Genomic DNA, 17,939 nt, shown 5'->3' with positions numbered 1-17,939 from the left:
GTCTGGACTCCAGACATACAGCAATGTGTTGAGTATTAAATGCCGAATTAGCGATGGGCAATAAATGCTGGTTTAGCCAGTGCCACCCACATCCCATGAACAAATTTTAAAAAACCCTGTCAAGCCCCTTAAGAATCTTGTATTTTTCAATTAGATCACCTCTCCTTTTAAACTCCAGAGAATACAGGCACAATTTACTCAGCCTCTCATCAAAGAACATCCCTCATCCTATGAAGCAATCTAGTGAACCTTCACTGTACCACCTCTAATGCAAGTATATCCTTCCTTAAATATGGAGACCAAAACTGTGCATAGTAGTCCTAGTGGTCTCAGACCCTGTATAATTAGCTTAAAGGTGTTTGGGCAGAGCAAAGGTTAATGTGAGACTGGAGAACAGTACCGCCCATGGTATGATGTAGAGAGTCATATGATGATAGACTGTGTAGAGTCTGAAAGGAGCCAGCATGGATACAGCACCCATTTGTAGCAGTACCTTGGATATGTATAGTTGAGTTGTTAATAAACACAATGTTCAATGATACATTCTTCTTAGTGAGACACCAAACAACTCTACAATACAATTGTAGCAAGGCTTCCTTATTCTTTTACTCCAATTCCCTCACAATGAAGGCCAACATGGCATTTGTCTTCCTAATTCCTTGCTGTATCTGCACATTAACTTTATGTTCCTTGTACGAGTATACTAAAGTCCCTTTGAAAATCAACATTTACAAATTTCCTGCATTTTAAACTTCTGCTTTTCCGTTCTTACTACCAAAGTGAATAAATTATATTCCATCTGCCACCTCGTTGCCCAATCACTACTCAAGTCACAATCTGCCAACTTGAAAATGCCCTGTTTATCCCCATTCTTTGCTTCCTGCCCATTAACCAATCCTCTGTCCATGCTAATATATTAGCCCCAACTTCACGAGTCCTTACTTTGTGCATTAACCTTTTGTGGGATACCTTATCGAATGCCTTTTGGAAATCCATATTATTACATATACTGGTTCCCCTTTATCTGTCCTATTAGTTACATCCTCAAACTCTAATAATTTTGGCAAACACAATTTTCCTCAAATATGTTGACTTTGATCATACAATGATTTTCTAAGTGTGAATTGTTAATGCTTCCTCAATAATAGATTCCAGCATTTTTCTGACAACTGATGTTAGGCTAACTGCCCTGTAGTTCAGTTTTCTCTCTCTCTCAGTCTACAGCAGAGTTACATTTGGTGACTTCCAAACCATTGGAACCATTCTAGAATCTGGGGAATTTTGGAAATTCATAACCAGTGCATCCACTATCTCTATTATTTCTTTTGGAACCTTAGGATGTAAGCCTTCAGGTCTTGACAATTTATTGAATTAAGTCTCTTAAGTTTCTCCAATACTTTTTCACTATTGATATTAATTACTTTAAGTTGCTTACTATTATTAGCCCCTAAGTTACCATCTATTTCTGGAATTAACACAACAGTTTCATCAAGATCTTGAGAAAGCAGATTAAAGTTTCAGATGTAGTTCCTTCAATAGAGCATATTCAGTTCCAATAGCACCTAGTATCTTCTTCATCTGGCATAAAATCTCCCCTATAGCCTCCAGTCTCTTTCTTTCCATCTCTTGGGGTGCAGGGACAACATTATAAGTCCAGACCTATAGTCACTACATTTTTTTCATGTACAGCTCCCGCGCTGCTAATTTATTCTCCCTCACCACCATTTGGTATTGCTCCTCTAAACAAAATTACTCCTTGCACATGGTCTCCAACTGAATAAAAACAAAAACAACATACAAAAAAGTCAGCAAGAAAATTCCAGCCAGAGGTGCCGCTGTGAAACGTCAGTGGAAAGGTGTTAAGTGGAGACTGTCTGCTTTATGCAGGACTTTGCTTGACAAAGGAAAGTTATGGAATTAAACATAAAAATGTAAAAAACACAAACAAAACCCACTCATATACAGAATTGCAGCATTTATTTACTGTTTCTTTACTTCATGATTTTTCTATACATGCACTGAAGTTATTCAGTCTGTCACAAGGCTATGTCCCTTTATTTTTGAAAAGACGATTTTTTAATTTTCAACTGACTAGAAATTTTGCAATTTGAACTGAGACTGAGCAAACTACTTAAAAATGCAAGGCCACATTCCAATGTGAATGTGAGAAACAAACAAATCACACTCAGGGGAGTGTGAAAAGAGAGATATTTTCTATAATCCAGACATCTGTCAAAACTTATAACTGTCTAAAGAGACATTAAAAATGCAAAATATTGGATATTGAAACAATGGCTGCCACAGGCAGGCACAGATAAAACCTCTTGGAAATACACAATGGGTAAAGTATTTCAAGGCAAGGCTGCACAGCCACAAGAGAGAGATTGCTAGTGGTACAGGCAATGTTAAGAAGTCTTCAGCAGAAGAAACAGAATGATGGCTGCTCTTTGTCTCTCGTGGAATAAGCGCATCGTCCGGTTTGAGAAGCCAACTCTACCAGAAACCTGCAAGCAAACGGAGATCTCATAATTACAACATCTTCTACATCTGACCACATTCAAGAAACCAGCTAACCCAAATCAACCACAGTGTTTAAAATCTATGCTTCAAGGGCAAAGGATACTTAACCTTTTACCTTTCTTAGACTCTTAACTCCCTTATTCCTGATACCTGTGTGCGCGTGCACCTGTGCGCACGGTTGGCTGCATTACTGCATGAGGGCTAAATGCTTTATTTCTCTTCAGGTTTACTGGTTAATAAATTTGCTCTTTGACTCAAGAAAACCTTGTTCGATTGCTCCTTATTGCTCACAGCTTAAATACATTCTGATTTGGAAAAGACATATCCTCCTGAAAGAGAAGCTGAAACCTTTGCTGTGACCAATTGAGGATGTGGAAGAGGGAAGCCAGTTCACCCCTTCTCACCTGACCATAACCTTTCCCAGTTTTCTTTCCATTTCCACTAATGATTTCCTTATGCTTTTCCTCCAAATTGTTACTCTTCAAGACTTTGCTGTTCAGCTTTCTGATATGTATTAATATTCATCACTGGGTTTAATTCATGTCACACAGTTGCCTGAGTCAGTTATGCAGTACAGGCTTCCAATGTTACACAGGTTGCTAGTTGTGCGAATGTTCGATCAGGAACTCAGACACCATAAAACATCAGATTTTCTGTGAAGCTTAAAGACAGCAGTCACTGCTACTTTGAAACACATTTCCTCATAAATCCCTGGAGGTTTGAGAAATCTCATAAATATGATCTTGGAAACTGAAGTCTAATAATTATGGAGTTGCTAAATCTAAGAAACACTGGATAGAAATCTCTCTTCTCACTCTCAGGAGAAAAAAGGTTGCCCAGTTCTTAATTCTTGAGGCCATTAAAGGAATAGGAAGGTACTCGGGTTTGGGACTTAAGATGCTGGGAAAAGGTCACTTTCAATATCCCATAAAGTCAATTAAGTGTTTATGGCTGATTCTAGTGTACCAGCACCAAATGTATGATCAGATGATGTAAAAATATAAATGTCAATATCAGTAATGTTCAAGGTGGCACAGCAAACTAATGAAGAGCTCCCAACATTTTGTAGAATTACAAAAGATAGTGACTTTGAAGAGTCTTCACACAATTGGATTCCAATCTTAGCCATATCAAAAGCCATAAAGCAAGGCATGGGTTCCTAACAGGTCACTTGTATTTCTTTGAAATGAAGAGAAAGTGATTTGGAAAAAGTGCACCACCTATTGACCAACTAAAGAGCAACAATAGTAGAGGACGGGGAGCAGGTACTCCCACATTAAAGTATATAATGCAGCACAGTGACCCGAAGGATCATAAAGGTCATTTTTAAAGTACAGAGAAGAATGTTTTGGATAATGTACATACTTATGAGAAAGGCCAAGATCTCACACTGACAAAACAACCATCTCTTAGCTAAGAAAGAATTATCTATCATTGATATATCATCTGCAAAAACAAGTAGTTAATGTTCCGGGTTTAGACCCTTCACTGGAACTGGAAGTGAAATCTTTAAATGGAACTGAACAAACCAAAAAGATTGCGGGAAAGACAGAAAAGGAGTTTCAACAATGAATCAAGAGCTTTCATTAGTATTGAAATTTGTTTGGTGTTAATAAAAAAAACGTGCATTTTCTAGTGCCTTTTGATGACTACAAGACGTTCCAAAGCACTTTATAGCTAACAAAGAATTTTTGAAGTGTAATCACTGTTGTAATGTAGGAAACATAGCATCAAATATGCACACAGCAAACTCCCACAAACAGCAATGTGATGATGACCATAAAATGTGTTTGTGATGTTGAGTGAGGGATAAATCGGCCAGAATGCCAGGAAAAACTCCTCTGTTCTTCACTTATGGTCTGCAAAATGTTAAAAAAAAAAATCAGGATGTCAAAATGTAAAGATTAATTGTAGAGTGAAGTCTGAAAGTAAACTGGGAAGTTAATAATGCTTCCATGCAAGTAAGCAAAAAAACAAACTCATCCGTTTTCACCTGCTTTATTGTCATACATCATCAAATAAGCAATCACACTCAAAAATGGGTGCAAAATAATTAGCAACATCTGAGTTGCTATACATATCCACAGATGTCCACTCACGTTAGCAAAAACTTCCATGTTAACTTTTAGGGCATAAAAGCTCAATCATCCCCAAGGTACATAAATGAGAATACATTAGGTTGTTGCTCATGCTCAAAAATATTGCACATACTTTGTCAAAAGGTCCATTACTGAAAGATCACATATTCAGACTATACCTACACTATATGCAACTGGAATGTCTGGGGGTAGGTTTTGGAGGCAGCAGCAGACCAGACAAGAAACGCCACCACACTTATACATCTACATACTTCTGAAAATTAAATCTGACAGATCAGAAAAAGCATTTCACTTCTGAAATTTAAACAAATAAAAAGGATTTTTATATACGCCACATGTCATACAGTTAAAAGAAAAGAATAGAGAACACATCTGTGCCAGTTTGATGACATTGGCCAATAAAATTATCCAAATAAAAAATTAAAAAATTGACATAAGCTTAGAAAGGACTACTGTCAGCATTAGATGAATATTTGATACACTCATTTATTCCTGCAACCACTATTTTAGCGAAGTCTTAACCAATTAGTGTCAACAAGTCAATAGCTGCGTTAAGGTATTAGATGGTGGAATGTTGCACAAATGTAATGAGCATTTGTTTGCTAATACCAAAACAGTGACTTCAAGCTTACATATTGGTTTGTAATGCATGTAAAATGAAAAAGAAGAAAAGTTAGTAAACAATTATGATTGAAATAGATCAATTTTAAATTTATAATCTATAATTTTATTTCAATAAGCCAGGTACCAAACCTATAATAATCACACTGAAAACACTTAAGTATGAATTTGCAAATCTACCTGTCCCGTACAATTGCACGTAAAGCTGAAGACAGACACATATAGCACATGCAGTAAATGCTACGGTCGTCGTGTTTCTGAAAGAAAACCTGAGCTAAAATTAATCACTGCACTATTTAACTTTATGTTTTTCTCCATGATACCCTGCAGATTTCAATGAGCACTTATGTACACACACACACAACATAAAAAAAATTGGTGGTGAATTAATGGAAAAATTATATTCCCTTAAATAGAAAAATGTATTTGTCAATGCATTCAGAGTAAAAATGGTACAGTTGAACTCAAAGTACACACTGTAATGGGACATTGTTCTGGTTACAATACTGATGGTTCATTGTGAACACTTCTTTTATGGGTGAAATTATGCATGGAACCAGCCTCTAAAAAGAAAAATAGATTTCTGAAACATTGATTCTTTATATTCGAGAATACAAACTGGTTTACTACAGCAACGAAACAAAGTAAAGCAAATTGAATTGCAGGTCCTTTTAATTTGAGGCACTTTCCATGCTACCAATTTTGGTTGTCCCATTCATCATCCACAGGTCCTCCACTTTCTTTTCTCGGTGACTTTTTATTCTTGCTTTCACCACCTGCGGCCCAATTATTATCCCAGCTGTCCCAGTCATTGCTATGGTTGGTTTGCTTTCTCGTGCTGTTCTCTGTGCCCCAGACATCATCATTCTTTTCGCCTGACCCCCAAACACCAGCACTTGGGGGCATCTTCATCTTAGAATTTTCATCCCGACCAAAATTGTCCCAGAAACCATCTTCAACTCCACTGTTCTGGTAACTTTCGCCAACTGGGTAGCTGCAGTAGAGAATATACCGAACTTCAGAAATGATTGGGTATGTGAAAAATGAGCATTTGTAATATAAGCTGCACCTTGTACAGGAGATTTCCAATGTATATATGAGAAAAGTGTAAGGGTGCAATAAAATTCTATTTTTAGTACATTAGAAAATGCTACACAAACATCCCATGATAAGTCCTTCAACAGTTCAAAAATTCACCTAATTCAGAGTTCAGGGTATCATGTTGGTCTTATAGCCCTGCCTCTGAAACAGAAGAGGATGGTTTTAGGACCTATTTGAAAGTTGATGCCCTTCTGAGATTTTGTCAATTGATGCAAAGTTTCAATATAAATATACAAACAATAACACCTTTCTTCTCATGATACCAAAATTGCAAAAAAACATAGAATTTTTTTTAACAAATGATCCTTAATTGGAGAACACAAAAAACATTTATTACCAGCAAGAAGAAAATCTTATGCAAACTGTACATAGCAAAATGGGATTTTACATTCTGAAGGGGGAGGGTGAACAGTCAGAGGTTGTGGTCCTCATTGGTACCAACAATATATGTAAAAAAGGGATGAGGTCCTGAAATGCAGAATATAGGGAGCTAGGAAATAAATTAAAAAGCAGGACCTCAAAGATAGTAATCTCAGGATTACTCCCAGTTCCACGTGCTAGCGAGATCAGGAATAGGTGAATAGACCAGATGAATGCGTGGCTGGAGAGATGGTGGAGGAGGGAGGGATTGGGAGTGATTCTGGGGAAGATGGGACCCTGTACAAGCTGAACGGATTGCACCCCAGCAGGATCAGGACCAATATCCTCGCAGGGATATTCGTTAGTACTATGGGGGAGGGTTTAAACTAGATTGGCAGGAGAGATGGGAACCTGAGAAGGGAGACACAACAGAGGGAAACAAAGATAGGAATGAAAGACAGAAAAGTAGAAAGCAAAAGTGGAAGGCAGAGGAAACAAGGGCTAACAGCAAATAGGGCCATTGTACAAAAAAAATGTGTAAAAATGTTAAAAGTCTAAAGGCACTGTACTTGAATGCACAAAGCATTTGCAATAAGGTAGATAAATTAACAGCGCAAACAGATATAAACATGTACGATATGTTTGCAATAACGGAGACATGGCTGCAGGGTGACCAAGGCTGGGATCTGAATATCCAAGGGTACTTGATATTTAGGATGGACAGGCAAAAAGGAAAAGGAGGTGGAGTGACATTCTTAGTTAAGGATGAAATCAGTATGATAGTGAGGGGGGGATATTGGCTCGGAAAATCTAGATGAAGAATCTGTCTGGGTGGAGCTAAGAAGCAACAAAGGGTGGAATACATTAATGGGAGTTGTCTACAGGTCTCCAAACAGTAATGATAAGGTAGGGGAACAACATTATACACAAATAACTTCCCAGGAATACTAGGGAATCAAGGATCCAGTGAGAAGGAGGAATTGAAGGAAATTAGTATTACTAAAACAATAGTGCTGGGAAATTAATGGAACTGAAGGCCAATAAATCCCCAGGACCTGATATTCTACATCCCAGGGTAGTAAAGGAGGTGGCAATGGAAATAGTGGATGTGTTGGTTGTAACCTTCCAAAATTCTGCAGTTGAGAGTGGCAAATGTAACCCCACTATTTAAAAAAGGGAGAGAGAAAACAGTGAATTACAGACCGGTTAGCCTGACCTCAGTTGGAGGGAAAATGCTAGAGTCTATTATAAAGGATGTGATAATAGGACACTTAGAAAATATCAATGGGATTAGACAAAGTCAACATAGATTTATGAAAGGAAAATCATGTTTGACAAACCTACTTGTTGAAGATGTAGCTAGCAGGATAGATAAGGGAGAACCAGTGGATGTGGTGTACTTGGATTTTCAGAAAGCTTTTGATAAAGTCCTACATAGGAGGTTAGTATGTGAAGCACATAGAATTGGGGGTAATATATTGGCATGGATTGAGAATTGGTTAGCAGACAGGAAACGGAGTAGGAATAAATGGGTCTTTTTCAGAGTGGTAGGCAATGACTAGTGGGGTGTTGCAGGGATCAGTGCTTGGGCCCCAGCTATTCACAATATATATCAATGATTTGGCTGAGGGAAACAAAAGTAATATTTCCAGGTTTGCTGACGAAACAAAACTTGGTGGGAATGTGAGCAATGAGGAGGGTGCTAATGGGCTTCAAGGCGATTTAGACAGGTTGAGTGAGTAGGTAAATTCATGACAGATGCATTTTAACGTGGATAAGTGTGAAGTTATCCACTTTGGTTGGAAAACAAAATGGCAGAGTATTATTTAAATGGTGATAAGATTGGGAAACGATGTACAAAGGGACTTGGGTGTCCTTGTACACTAATCACTGAAAGCAAGCATGCAGGTGCAGCAAGCAGTTAAGAAGGCAAGTGGTATGTTGGCCTTCATTGCGAGAAGACTTGAGTACAGGAGCAAGGATGTCTTACTGCAGCTGCACAGGGCCTTGGTGGGGCCACACCTGGAGTATTGTGCGCAGTTTTGGTCTCCTTACCTAAGAAAGGATATACTTGCCATAGAGGGAGAGCAGCGAAGGTTCACCTGACTGATTCCAGGAATGGCAGGATTGTCGTATGAAAAGAGATTGGGCCAACTAGTCCTGGAGTTTAGAAGAATGAGAGGAGATCTCAAAGAAACGTATAAAATTGTGACAGGGATGGACAAACCGAATGCAGGGATGATATTGCCTCTGGCTGGGGGGGCTCTAGAACAAGGGGTCACAGTCTCAGGATACCGGGTAGACCATTTAGTACTGAGATGAGGAGAAACATCTTCACTCAGAGGGTGGTGAACCTATGGAATTCTCTACCACAGAAGGTTGTGGAAGTCAAGTCGCTGAATATATTTAAGAAGGAAATAGATAGATTTCTGAATTCTAAAGGCGTCAAGGGGTATGGGGAGTGCACAGTTGAGATAAAGGATCAGCCATAATCATTTTGAATGGCGGAGCAGGCTCGAAGGGCCTACTCCTGTTCCTATTTTTTGCATTTCTAAATGCACACAAATTCACAGTAGCATACCTAAGTTATGCACGAAGAATATTGTGCAGATCAGAATCTGTAAGATTTCCAAACAATTAAAAAAAAACTAGATTTTTTTTTAAAAAAGGAGGCTAATCTTCTACAGAAGGAGGAAGCATTGCATTGTTAGCCATGCTTAAGGACAGTTCAAGTAGTTACTATCTGGAACATAGGCATAAACATCCAGAGAATAGCAGAAACATAATTTTGCTTTGCACAAACTTAGGGGTTTTTTTTGGATACATAATGATGAATTAAAACATTGAGTTGTATAAATGTGATTGAGCATTAAGATTTGGTGCATTTAATTGTACTTACCTTTCCGAGGCAGCTGTTTCACATTCCTTATTGGTAAAGAAAGAACTAACGTCTTGCCATCCTTTTACGGTCACTCCCTGTACCTATGAATGTTAATAAAAAAAGGCTGAAACATCTTTCACGGTAACAGAAATTTAAAAACATGTATATATCCACTGTAATCGTATATACATACAAACATCAGGAAAAACAGATGCTCTAACGACAGCTATTGGCCTTCTGGCTCTTCAGTCCAGAAAATATTCTTGCTGACATTAACATAAACCTGATCCACATAATAATCATGTAAACTATTAGAAATCAGGCTTTAACCTGTTCATTTTAAAGAGACTAACCTCTCTTCTACAATAACAAATGGCTATTTGATTACTAGTATTATCAATAGTAATGGTTAGGTTTTGTTTAATATGCAATATATTTTGATTAAATATTACATTTTAAAATTATTCCAGACCATGCAATTTTAAGATTACTTACAACTTTAATTACTGGTTCTGATTGACAGAACTAACTTTAAAACAATGTATTGGTTCCCTCTACAATTTCCATTAACAAATCACTTTTCAATATAGACACTCACCATATCATCAATTACCAATGACAGCAAAACAAAAGGAAAATATCAATTAACACCAATCAAAAAAGTCTGTCTGGCCACAATATGGCAGTCTCCATATCTGTCAACTGAGCAGCTAAAACAGGATTTACACAACAACTTTGCTGTAAATTGTAATGTGAAGTGGTTTTGCTTAGCACTTCTGCTAAAGTTGCAGTGTAAATCCAGAGTTGGGAGGGAATCTCAGTCCATTTCACTCTGGAGTTAGGCTGGACCCTACTCTATATTTGCACAACATGTTTATATCCGCACTACAACTGTGGTATAAGTGCAACCTAATGTAGTTTCATATGAAATCTTTTTAGTTACTACTCAGTTAGCAAGTTTCAAACCTAACTGTCAGTTGCGATTTCTAGAACTTGAGGCATTTTTTGCAGTCTTATAAAATTTAGTTCCATACTGCTTCAGTAAGGCATTCAACCATTTTTCAAAAATGGCCTTTAATCTATGTTTACCCTTAAGCTTCTAGTGGCAGTTGCACAGAATATGAAGGCTGCCTTTGAGATATGACCAGTTGCATCCTTCTGCATACCTTATTAGCAATCTGTGACACACCAATGGATACATCATCTAAAAATTTTCCATCTTTCACCTGTATATATAAAAATGCTCCAATTAATTAAGCTTTGCAAATGACATGTCAATTTACGGAACCAAAGATTGAATTACCCTTATCAATGTAGAATAGGCAGAAATAAAGGAGTACTTTTTTTTTAAAAAAAGTGTTTTTTTCATAATGGGAAGAGGCTACATTTCCAAACTTTCTTTAAAAGCTGGAATATAACAACACATTTATAATGCTTTCAACAAATAAAAATGTCCCAAGGCATAACCAGAAATAAATGGGACACTGAGCCAAACGAGGTATCAGGAGATGTGGCAAAAGCTTGGTCATACAGTTGAGTTCTAAGGAGGGAATGGAGGCAGAGAAAGTAGGCAAGGAATTCTTGAGCATAGAGCCTAGGTGTCTGAGGGAATGTGTGCTAATGGTGGGGTGATAACTCAAGGCCAAAGGTAGTCAACATAAAGCTTTCATTAAAGGATATATATATTAGAAACTGATATACATCTTTATCGTCAGGCTAATAAACTTTCAATGTGTAACAAATACAAATGTGGACGTGGTGCTGGAGAGGTCAGAAATGATCAGGCTCTCTTCAGTTTCCACAGTTAAACAGTCTGTTGGCAGTAATTGTCTCAATTGAAACATGAGACTTAAAGGACGATCAGTTGGGAAAGATACTAGAAAGCTATGTGCAGCAATGGAATTGTACCCCAGCATAAATCAGTGCCTTCAGGAGAAAAAGCAGGGAATTAGGATGGTAGTTTTCAATAATCTCACTTTTTCTTGATTTTTGAAGGATATCATATTAAAATATTAGGTGATATAATCTGCTACACAAAACACAAAGGGCAAAAAGGAAATTGTTAGCTATATCAAATGTTGCAATTAGCACAAGTATCAGGCTGGAACAGAGACTTTCCCTCTCCATTCATACAATGCTACTTGGGGACGCAGACATTATCTGGGATATACATCTCCAAAAGACAAGTACCACCCCTAAATCTGTTTTGGTTTCCTTTTCAAAGGACAACATTCCATTGATAGCAAAGGTGAATGGCCACCAAAAATGTTGGCTGATGGGGAACTAAGCTATTGGGTTAACTGTATAGCCAGTAATGTAATTTTCATACTGCCATGCTATACACTGGGACAATTTTGGCAATTGACGACCAAGTGATACCGTGACACCAATTACACAGGAAGCAAACTACAATCACATTTGATAAGGTACCATATAAAGGGCATGGTAAAGATAATGGCACTTGGAATTAAGGGGAATGTGGCCATACAAACAAAGAAATTCTTGGAGGGCAGATTGCAGAAAATAAAGGTAAAATGAAGTTCTTTGGAATGAAAAAAACATGCTGAATGGTGTTTTACAGGGATCAGTGTTGCGCCTGTTGTTATATTTGCTATGTGCATAAACAATCAGGATTTAAGACTTGAGAGAAGATTGAAAATTATACATTCCAAATGTGTGCGGAAAAGAGGGTACGGCAAATTGTGAAAAAAACATTATCAAGACTACAACAGTAAATAGATAGGCTAGCAGAATAAGCAGATAAGTAGCAGATGCAGATCAATGTGGAAATATCAAGTGTGATCTTTTTTGGAAGGAACAGTGAAAAGGAATATACTTTAAATGGTAAGATTTTGAATGTAGAGGAGCAAAAGTGCATCATGTACATGTACATAAAGGCACACATCCAAGATAGCAATAGAAAAAAAATAAGCCTCTAAAAATATTTTTTTTGCATCTAGAGTGAATGAAACAATGTTGAACTTGAACAAGATTTTAATCAGGCCACTTGGAACATTGTGTGCAGTCTTTGATACCCCATTATGGGAAGGACATGAAAGCAATGGAAACAGCACCCATTGATAAGTCAAATGCACTATGCCTCTGCTGTACATTAATATAAATGGAATATTAAATAACAAAGTGTACATTGGTACAACCTGCCAAGGAAGTAAGATGACAGCATGTGCAATTAAGCAATAGCAAAACCATATAAACTCGTCTGAAAAGTAATTGAATTGGTAGTCAAAGTAAAGCTAACAAGTATAAATGAAAGTCATTTGTGAAATAATTAATTACATATTAGTTTGATTTTGATATCCTTATGGAATAGAAACATGATCATCTGAGTATGGAATGAGGCTTAACAAGTTCAACTAAAACAGAATGAAAATTCCAAAATTGCTCAAAAATTTTAGTAAGTACTCATCAGCAAAAATACAACTAAAATAATTAAAAGCAATGACAGAAATTCTGCAACTATTTTATTAATTTACTCTTTCAATGGACTGCATTATAATTATAGGTGATTTCACAACAAAAATTGTTCTAAAGTAAATAACTTCAGCGTTTAAAAGGTCAAAACTTTAATTTTTCAAGATACTCCAAACTCTAATACTCTAACCATAAAATTAAAAATGCTTTTATAGCTAATAAATTATAAAATGTGAGATGTACAGATAAACAACCTGCACCAATGGATCAGATTCTGCTGTGAATATATCCCTGTTATTTATGGGCAAATGGTTCATCTACTTCAGGTGAAGGTCAGATGTGAAGTTAAAAGCAAATATTCATAACTATGGCTCAGTTGGTAGCATTCTCACCTGAGCCATCATGTTGTGGATTCAAGTCCTACTCCAGGATTTAAGCACATGCTCCAGTGCAGTACTGAGAGACTGCTGCATTGTCAGAGGTGTCATCTTTTAAATGAGACATTCAACTGAGGCCCCATCTGCCTTCCCAGGTGAGCATAAAAGTTCCCATGGCACTACATCAAAGACGAGCAGGGGAGCTGACTCCAGCATTCTGGCCAATATTTATCCCTCAATCAGCATCACAAAAGCGGATTATCTAGTTATTATCAAATTGCTGTTTGTAGGAGCTTCCTGTGTACAAACTAGCAGCTATGTTTCCTACATTACAATAGTGACAACATAGGCTATAAAAAATGCTTTGAGGTTTCCGGTGTTTGTGAAAGATACCATACAAATGCAGATCTTTCTTTTTTAGTTAAAAGTTGGTGCTTGAGTTTCTGTTAGCTTCGTGGCAGTTCACTGCCTGCCTCACAATTGACATGCATTGAATGTTATGAAGTTGCTATTATTTGCACAGTGGATACAAACTAAACTCACCACAGATATTTAGGGTTAGTAATTAAAAGCACAGGTACCATTTGATTACACAAGTTAATCATGTTAGCCATTAATACCAATCAATTTCTCTGCCACTGAAAATTAATTATTTAATTAAATAAATTAGGTTGTGAATTGTTTTAGATTTTCAACATGCTAAATTTTTACCTATTTTCTTACTTTACCTTGGTCTCTTATTTTTCACTTTCTTAATCCAATCTTTCTTTCACTCATTTCTATACTTGATTTGACATTGAATTTGCCCCCTTCTCAGTCTTTCCACTGTTCATTTCCAAATCCTTAAATCTCGTTGGTTAAGGAAAAACCCTGCTGGTTGCTCACTTCACTCATTGTTCCTCTCGCTTGTCATTAGCAGCTCAAACTTTCAGCAACTTAGTGGGCAAAAATTTTTTTGAGTTGAAGAGTGCAGAGGCAAGTCTAATGACAGATGGCATTAATTACAGTTTAGTTGCAGCAAAATCTGACCCAAATTGGCTTGCATCAGAGTATATCAAATGCTTGATTGGGAAAATAGTTGTCTATAATTATGATAGTGCCATGATTTCAAGTAATTAGCATACTGATCATCAGTTTGAGTTCCTTAAGCAGGACTATGTTACCTTGTCCTGAGCGGGTTTGATGACACTCTCATTAATTGTGTGACCTAATTCTGTAGCCTATTTAAAAGCAAAAAAAAAAAATCAGCAGCAGTGAAAAGTGCACATTTTAGTTATATGTCAAACATGCAGCGAGCAAACAGCTCAAGAATACAATTGCTTCAGCTTCAGCATGAATCACAGTACATGCAGACAGGACACAAAGACAATGTCAATACAACAGGCTCTCATTGCATAGTAAGCAAGGCTTCAGTCAGACATCTTTTTCACTACATTGTGAATTCTACTTAATACATGAAACACAAGCAGGGCACACTGCTGTTTTTAATTCAGTCAGGCATACAGTCTAATTCCATTTCAGCTGAGTCTGAATTTTAAAGGTCTCTTCCAAGTAGCAGTATAAAAGGTCTACGTTGCATTGTAAAAGCCTTTTAAAATCCTAAAAGGTTCATAGGACATTGTGTTCAAAGTTTCATTTCCTGTACAGTAATATCTTAAATGTATTAAGGTAAATGCAACTTTGATGGGGATGCAAAATGGACAAGAGCAGATCTGCTACCTGTTACATGTACTGCTGAAAAAAGTCAGGTGGACTGAATGAAGGGATGGCCAACTCACACCGCTGGTTTTCCATTTCCACTAAAGTAGAATTTTACCCCCAAGGCTCAAAGTAAAATTTTACTGGATAACCTCCAAACTCATTTAACAAAAATCTTTGACCAGTTAGCTAAACTTCCACTGTTGAGGAGAATTTCTGTACCAGTATGTAATCACATTTGTAAGCCATTAACTTTTGCAATTACTCAGACTCTATGACCTTTGAAGCTTTCTATCTAAATCAGGAATTAAGCTATAATAAAGCTAAAAAAAGGTCTTCCACAAAGGCAAGGAAGATTATGTGTCTGGAAAACAATGCTAGTATGTTTGAGATACAGAAATATTTTAATTTTAAAAAGGACTTATTGATAAGCAATTATAATTCTAAACAGCCAGGAATTATCTCAATAATTCTCACTTTAAACAGAAAGGATTTCTAACAATCATAAATGCTATGCAGAGATTCTGCTGGTGGTACACCTGTATGGTCATGGTGCAAAAAGGATCTGATGACTGACGAGGTCAAATAGCTTGCCAAAGCTGAAGTTCCAGACTAACACAAAGTGTGGTTAATAATGCTGTTAGCCAGATGTCTTCTCTAGCCCCTGTCACGGCTTCAGGACAGAAAAGGAAGAAAAATAAATAAAATGATATCCTAATTTGGTCTAACACCTTTTCTTATTCGTCAATTTTCATGTACATTGGATGTTACCTATTGTCTAATAACATGAATCTGGAATATAATATAGGAAATTGAAGGAGGGAAATGAGAAAAAGTAATGGGGGCTTGTATACTGTGATAGATGTCATTACACTGTTAATACCAGTGGTCCCTTCTGAAAGTTGCTAGACTGCAAAATAGAAGTGATGTACCACTGCTCAGAAATAATAAAAGGCTGCTTTCATTTGCTCCGAAACACCCGATAAACACATATTACATGCGTAGACAAACTTATGGTTCAAAATAAGTTCCTGAAAAATGAGTAACTACTTGGGAATTATGAAATCAAAGTGATGTTGACCAAAGTAAAAGGAGGATATTGATGTCACACAATTAATGAATACCATTGCTGGTGAACAATCCGACATGCACAGAAAATAGGCACTTTACCGGCTCTGGCTGCTGCTTGTAGCCCCAAACCTTTATCCAGCAAGAAAGCAACAAGGACAGAACAAGCACCATTTAGCAAATCACAAGTTCCATCCCCAGTCCCTTCCAAAAACAGGATCATTGAACAAGAAAGTGTTCAATGCTGTAATGCTGATCACATTTGAATGCTACTTAACTTGAAACAGAAAACCTAGATTCCATTGTTTGTTCTGCTAGAGCCTGTTAACTTTGATACTAAACTACCTCAGCCACACCTGACAACATCTGGCATACAGTATATGAAACAAAATGGAATAAAAGAACAGTACCTTTTGTGTTGCCTGACTTCCGAGTTTTGCTGCCTGTTTGAGCAAAATAATGATTAGGTTTACCCACATATCTTCACTATTCTCAACAGTAAATTATTCTTGTTTCAATATTAGTATTTCTTTAATAAGTAAACTTGTCAGAAAAATATGACAATAGGAAAAACATGTCCTAACTGAACATAAAATGTTTTAAATAGGCCTTTGAATCTCTCCTGAAGATCAACTACTAAATTAACAGAATAGGAAAGGTTTAACAAACTTGAATATTTACAAAAAGTGCTGCATTATTACAACTATCCAATTGGAAAATCTGTTTCTGTACCTTAACAAAATGAGAAATTGGAATAGGCTACTTACACCTTCTTTTGCTGCTGATGCAAACTTCGTGGCCCCAACAGTAAAACTGCTCCAGCCCTGCAAAACAGTGAACATATCCTAAAGAACCGATTTAATGTCATTCATTGTTGGTCATTTATAGTAAATACATTAGTTTTTTTGATTTCTGTAACATAGATTTGTAATTCTAAGTGCAATAATATTTCAGAAATTGTCCGTCATGTGAAGCTTTCAACAATTAGGATTTTCAAATCATGCTAACTATAATTTTTCTCCTTTCCCATATGTCCCAAGCAAGTAGCTCATGGGTCAATTAATTAAGCAGTGTTTGCAACTAACTAGTAGAGAAGATTCCCTACATTCATATGGACAGTTCAAATGTTTGAGCACTAAGCTAACACTAAAGATTTAAATACCAAATGCACTTATGTACATGACTAAAAATTGGAGTTTTATATTCTTCAAAATAGGATAGCCAAAAATAAGAATGTTACATTATTGAGAAAGGTTAGAAGCAGGATAACCCTGGAGTTGATCTTGGGATCCTTACTTTATATTGCATACATACTAGGAGAACCTTCAACTTTACTTTTGATTCATGGCAGCACGTTCACAAATCTGAAGGTCATGGGTTCTCAAGCCATTTTCAAAACTCGAACACAAAGTCCAGGCTGACATTTCAGTGCACTACTGAAGGAGCCCTGAAGATTCATTCATCACCTTACTTTGTGGTGCCTTGATGTAAACAAACTGGCTAGCATTTTTTCCTATAAAACAATGACCATGATTCGATAATAATTAAATTACTAAGGCATTTTGGGATATCCTGGGTACGTGAAATGCACTTATGTAAGTTTTATCTTTCTTTTTCATGACACAGCATATTGCTAATAGGAACTATATTATACTTTATAAAGTAGAATGTATTATTATACTGTCTCTTTTAAGGCTAGAAAATAATTGCTGTAAGAAAGTAGGTAAGGTTGGAATTGAGTTAATTAATTTGTCCTATGCATCCCTATATTCTTAAAATATA

At 36.7% G+C, this 17,939-nt stretch overlaps 1 protein-coding gene across 6 annotated transcripts in view; it reads right to left on the bottom strand.

The window, feature by feature from the left end:
- Positions 1-2,221: 2,221 nt before the first annotated feature.
- The window catches only part of arfgap1 (ADP-ribosylation factor GTPase activating protein 1), a 43,275-nt gene continuing 27,557 nt past the window's right edge, over positions 2,222-17,939 (bottom strand). For 4 of the 6 annotated variants that reach the window (XM_041204407.1, XM_041204410.1, XM_041204408.1 and 1 more), the window contains 6 exons: positions 16,925-16,981; positions 16,568-16,600; positions 14,555-14,611; positions 10,749-10,808; positions 9,601-9,683; positions 4,503-6,234 (listed from right to left, as the gene is read on the bottom strand). In XM_041204407.1, the coding sequence (XP_041060341.1) occupies positions 5,934-6,234; positions 9,601-9,683; positions 10,749-10,808; positions 14,555-14,611; positions 16,568-16,600; positions 16,925-16,981 (591 nt within the window). In that variant the 3' untranslated portion in view covers positions 4,503-5,933. Of the gene's footprint in view, positions 2,505-4,502; positions 6,235-9,600; positions 9,684-10,748; positions 10,809-14,554; positions 14,612-16,567; positions 16,601-16,924; positions 16,982-17,939 lie in introns of those variants that run through there. The other 2 variants (XM_041204413.1, XM_041204411.1) reach the window with 2 other exon arrangements.

The sequence above is a fragment of the Carcharodon carcharias genome, chromosome 14, assembly GCF_017639515.1.
Source record: "Carcharodon carcharias isolate sCarCar2 chromosome 14, sCarCar2.pri, whole genome shotgun sequence".
Taxonomy (NCBI): domain Eukaryota; kingdom Metazoa; phylum Chordata; class Chondrichthyes; order Lamniformes; family Lamnidae; genus Carcharodon; species Carcharodon carcharias.
The sequence above is the reverse complement of the archived record's forward strand: the minus strand, read 5'-3'. Positions and strand labels throughout refer to the sequence as shown.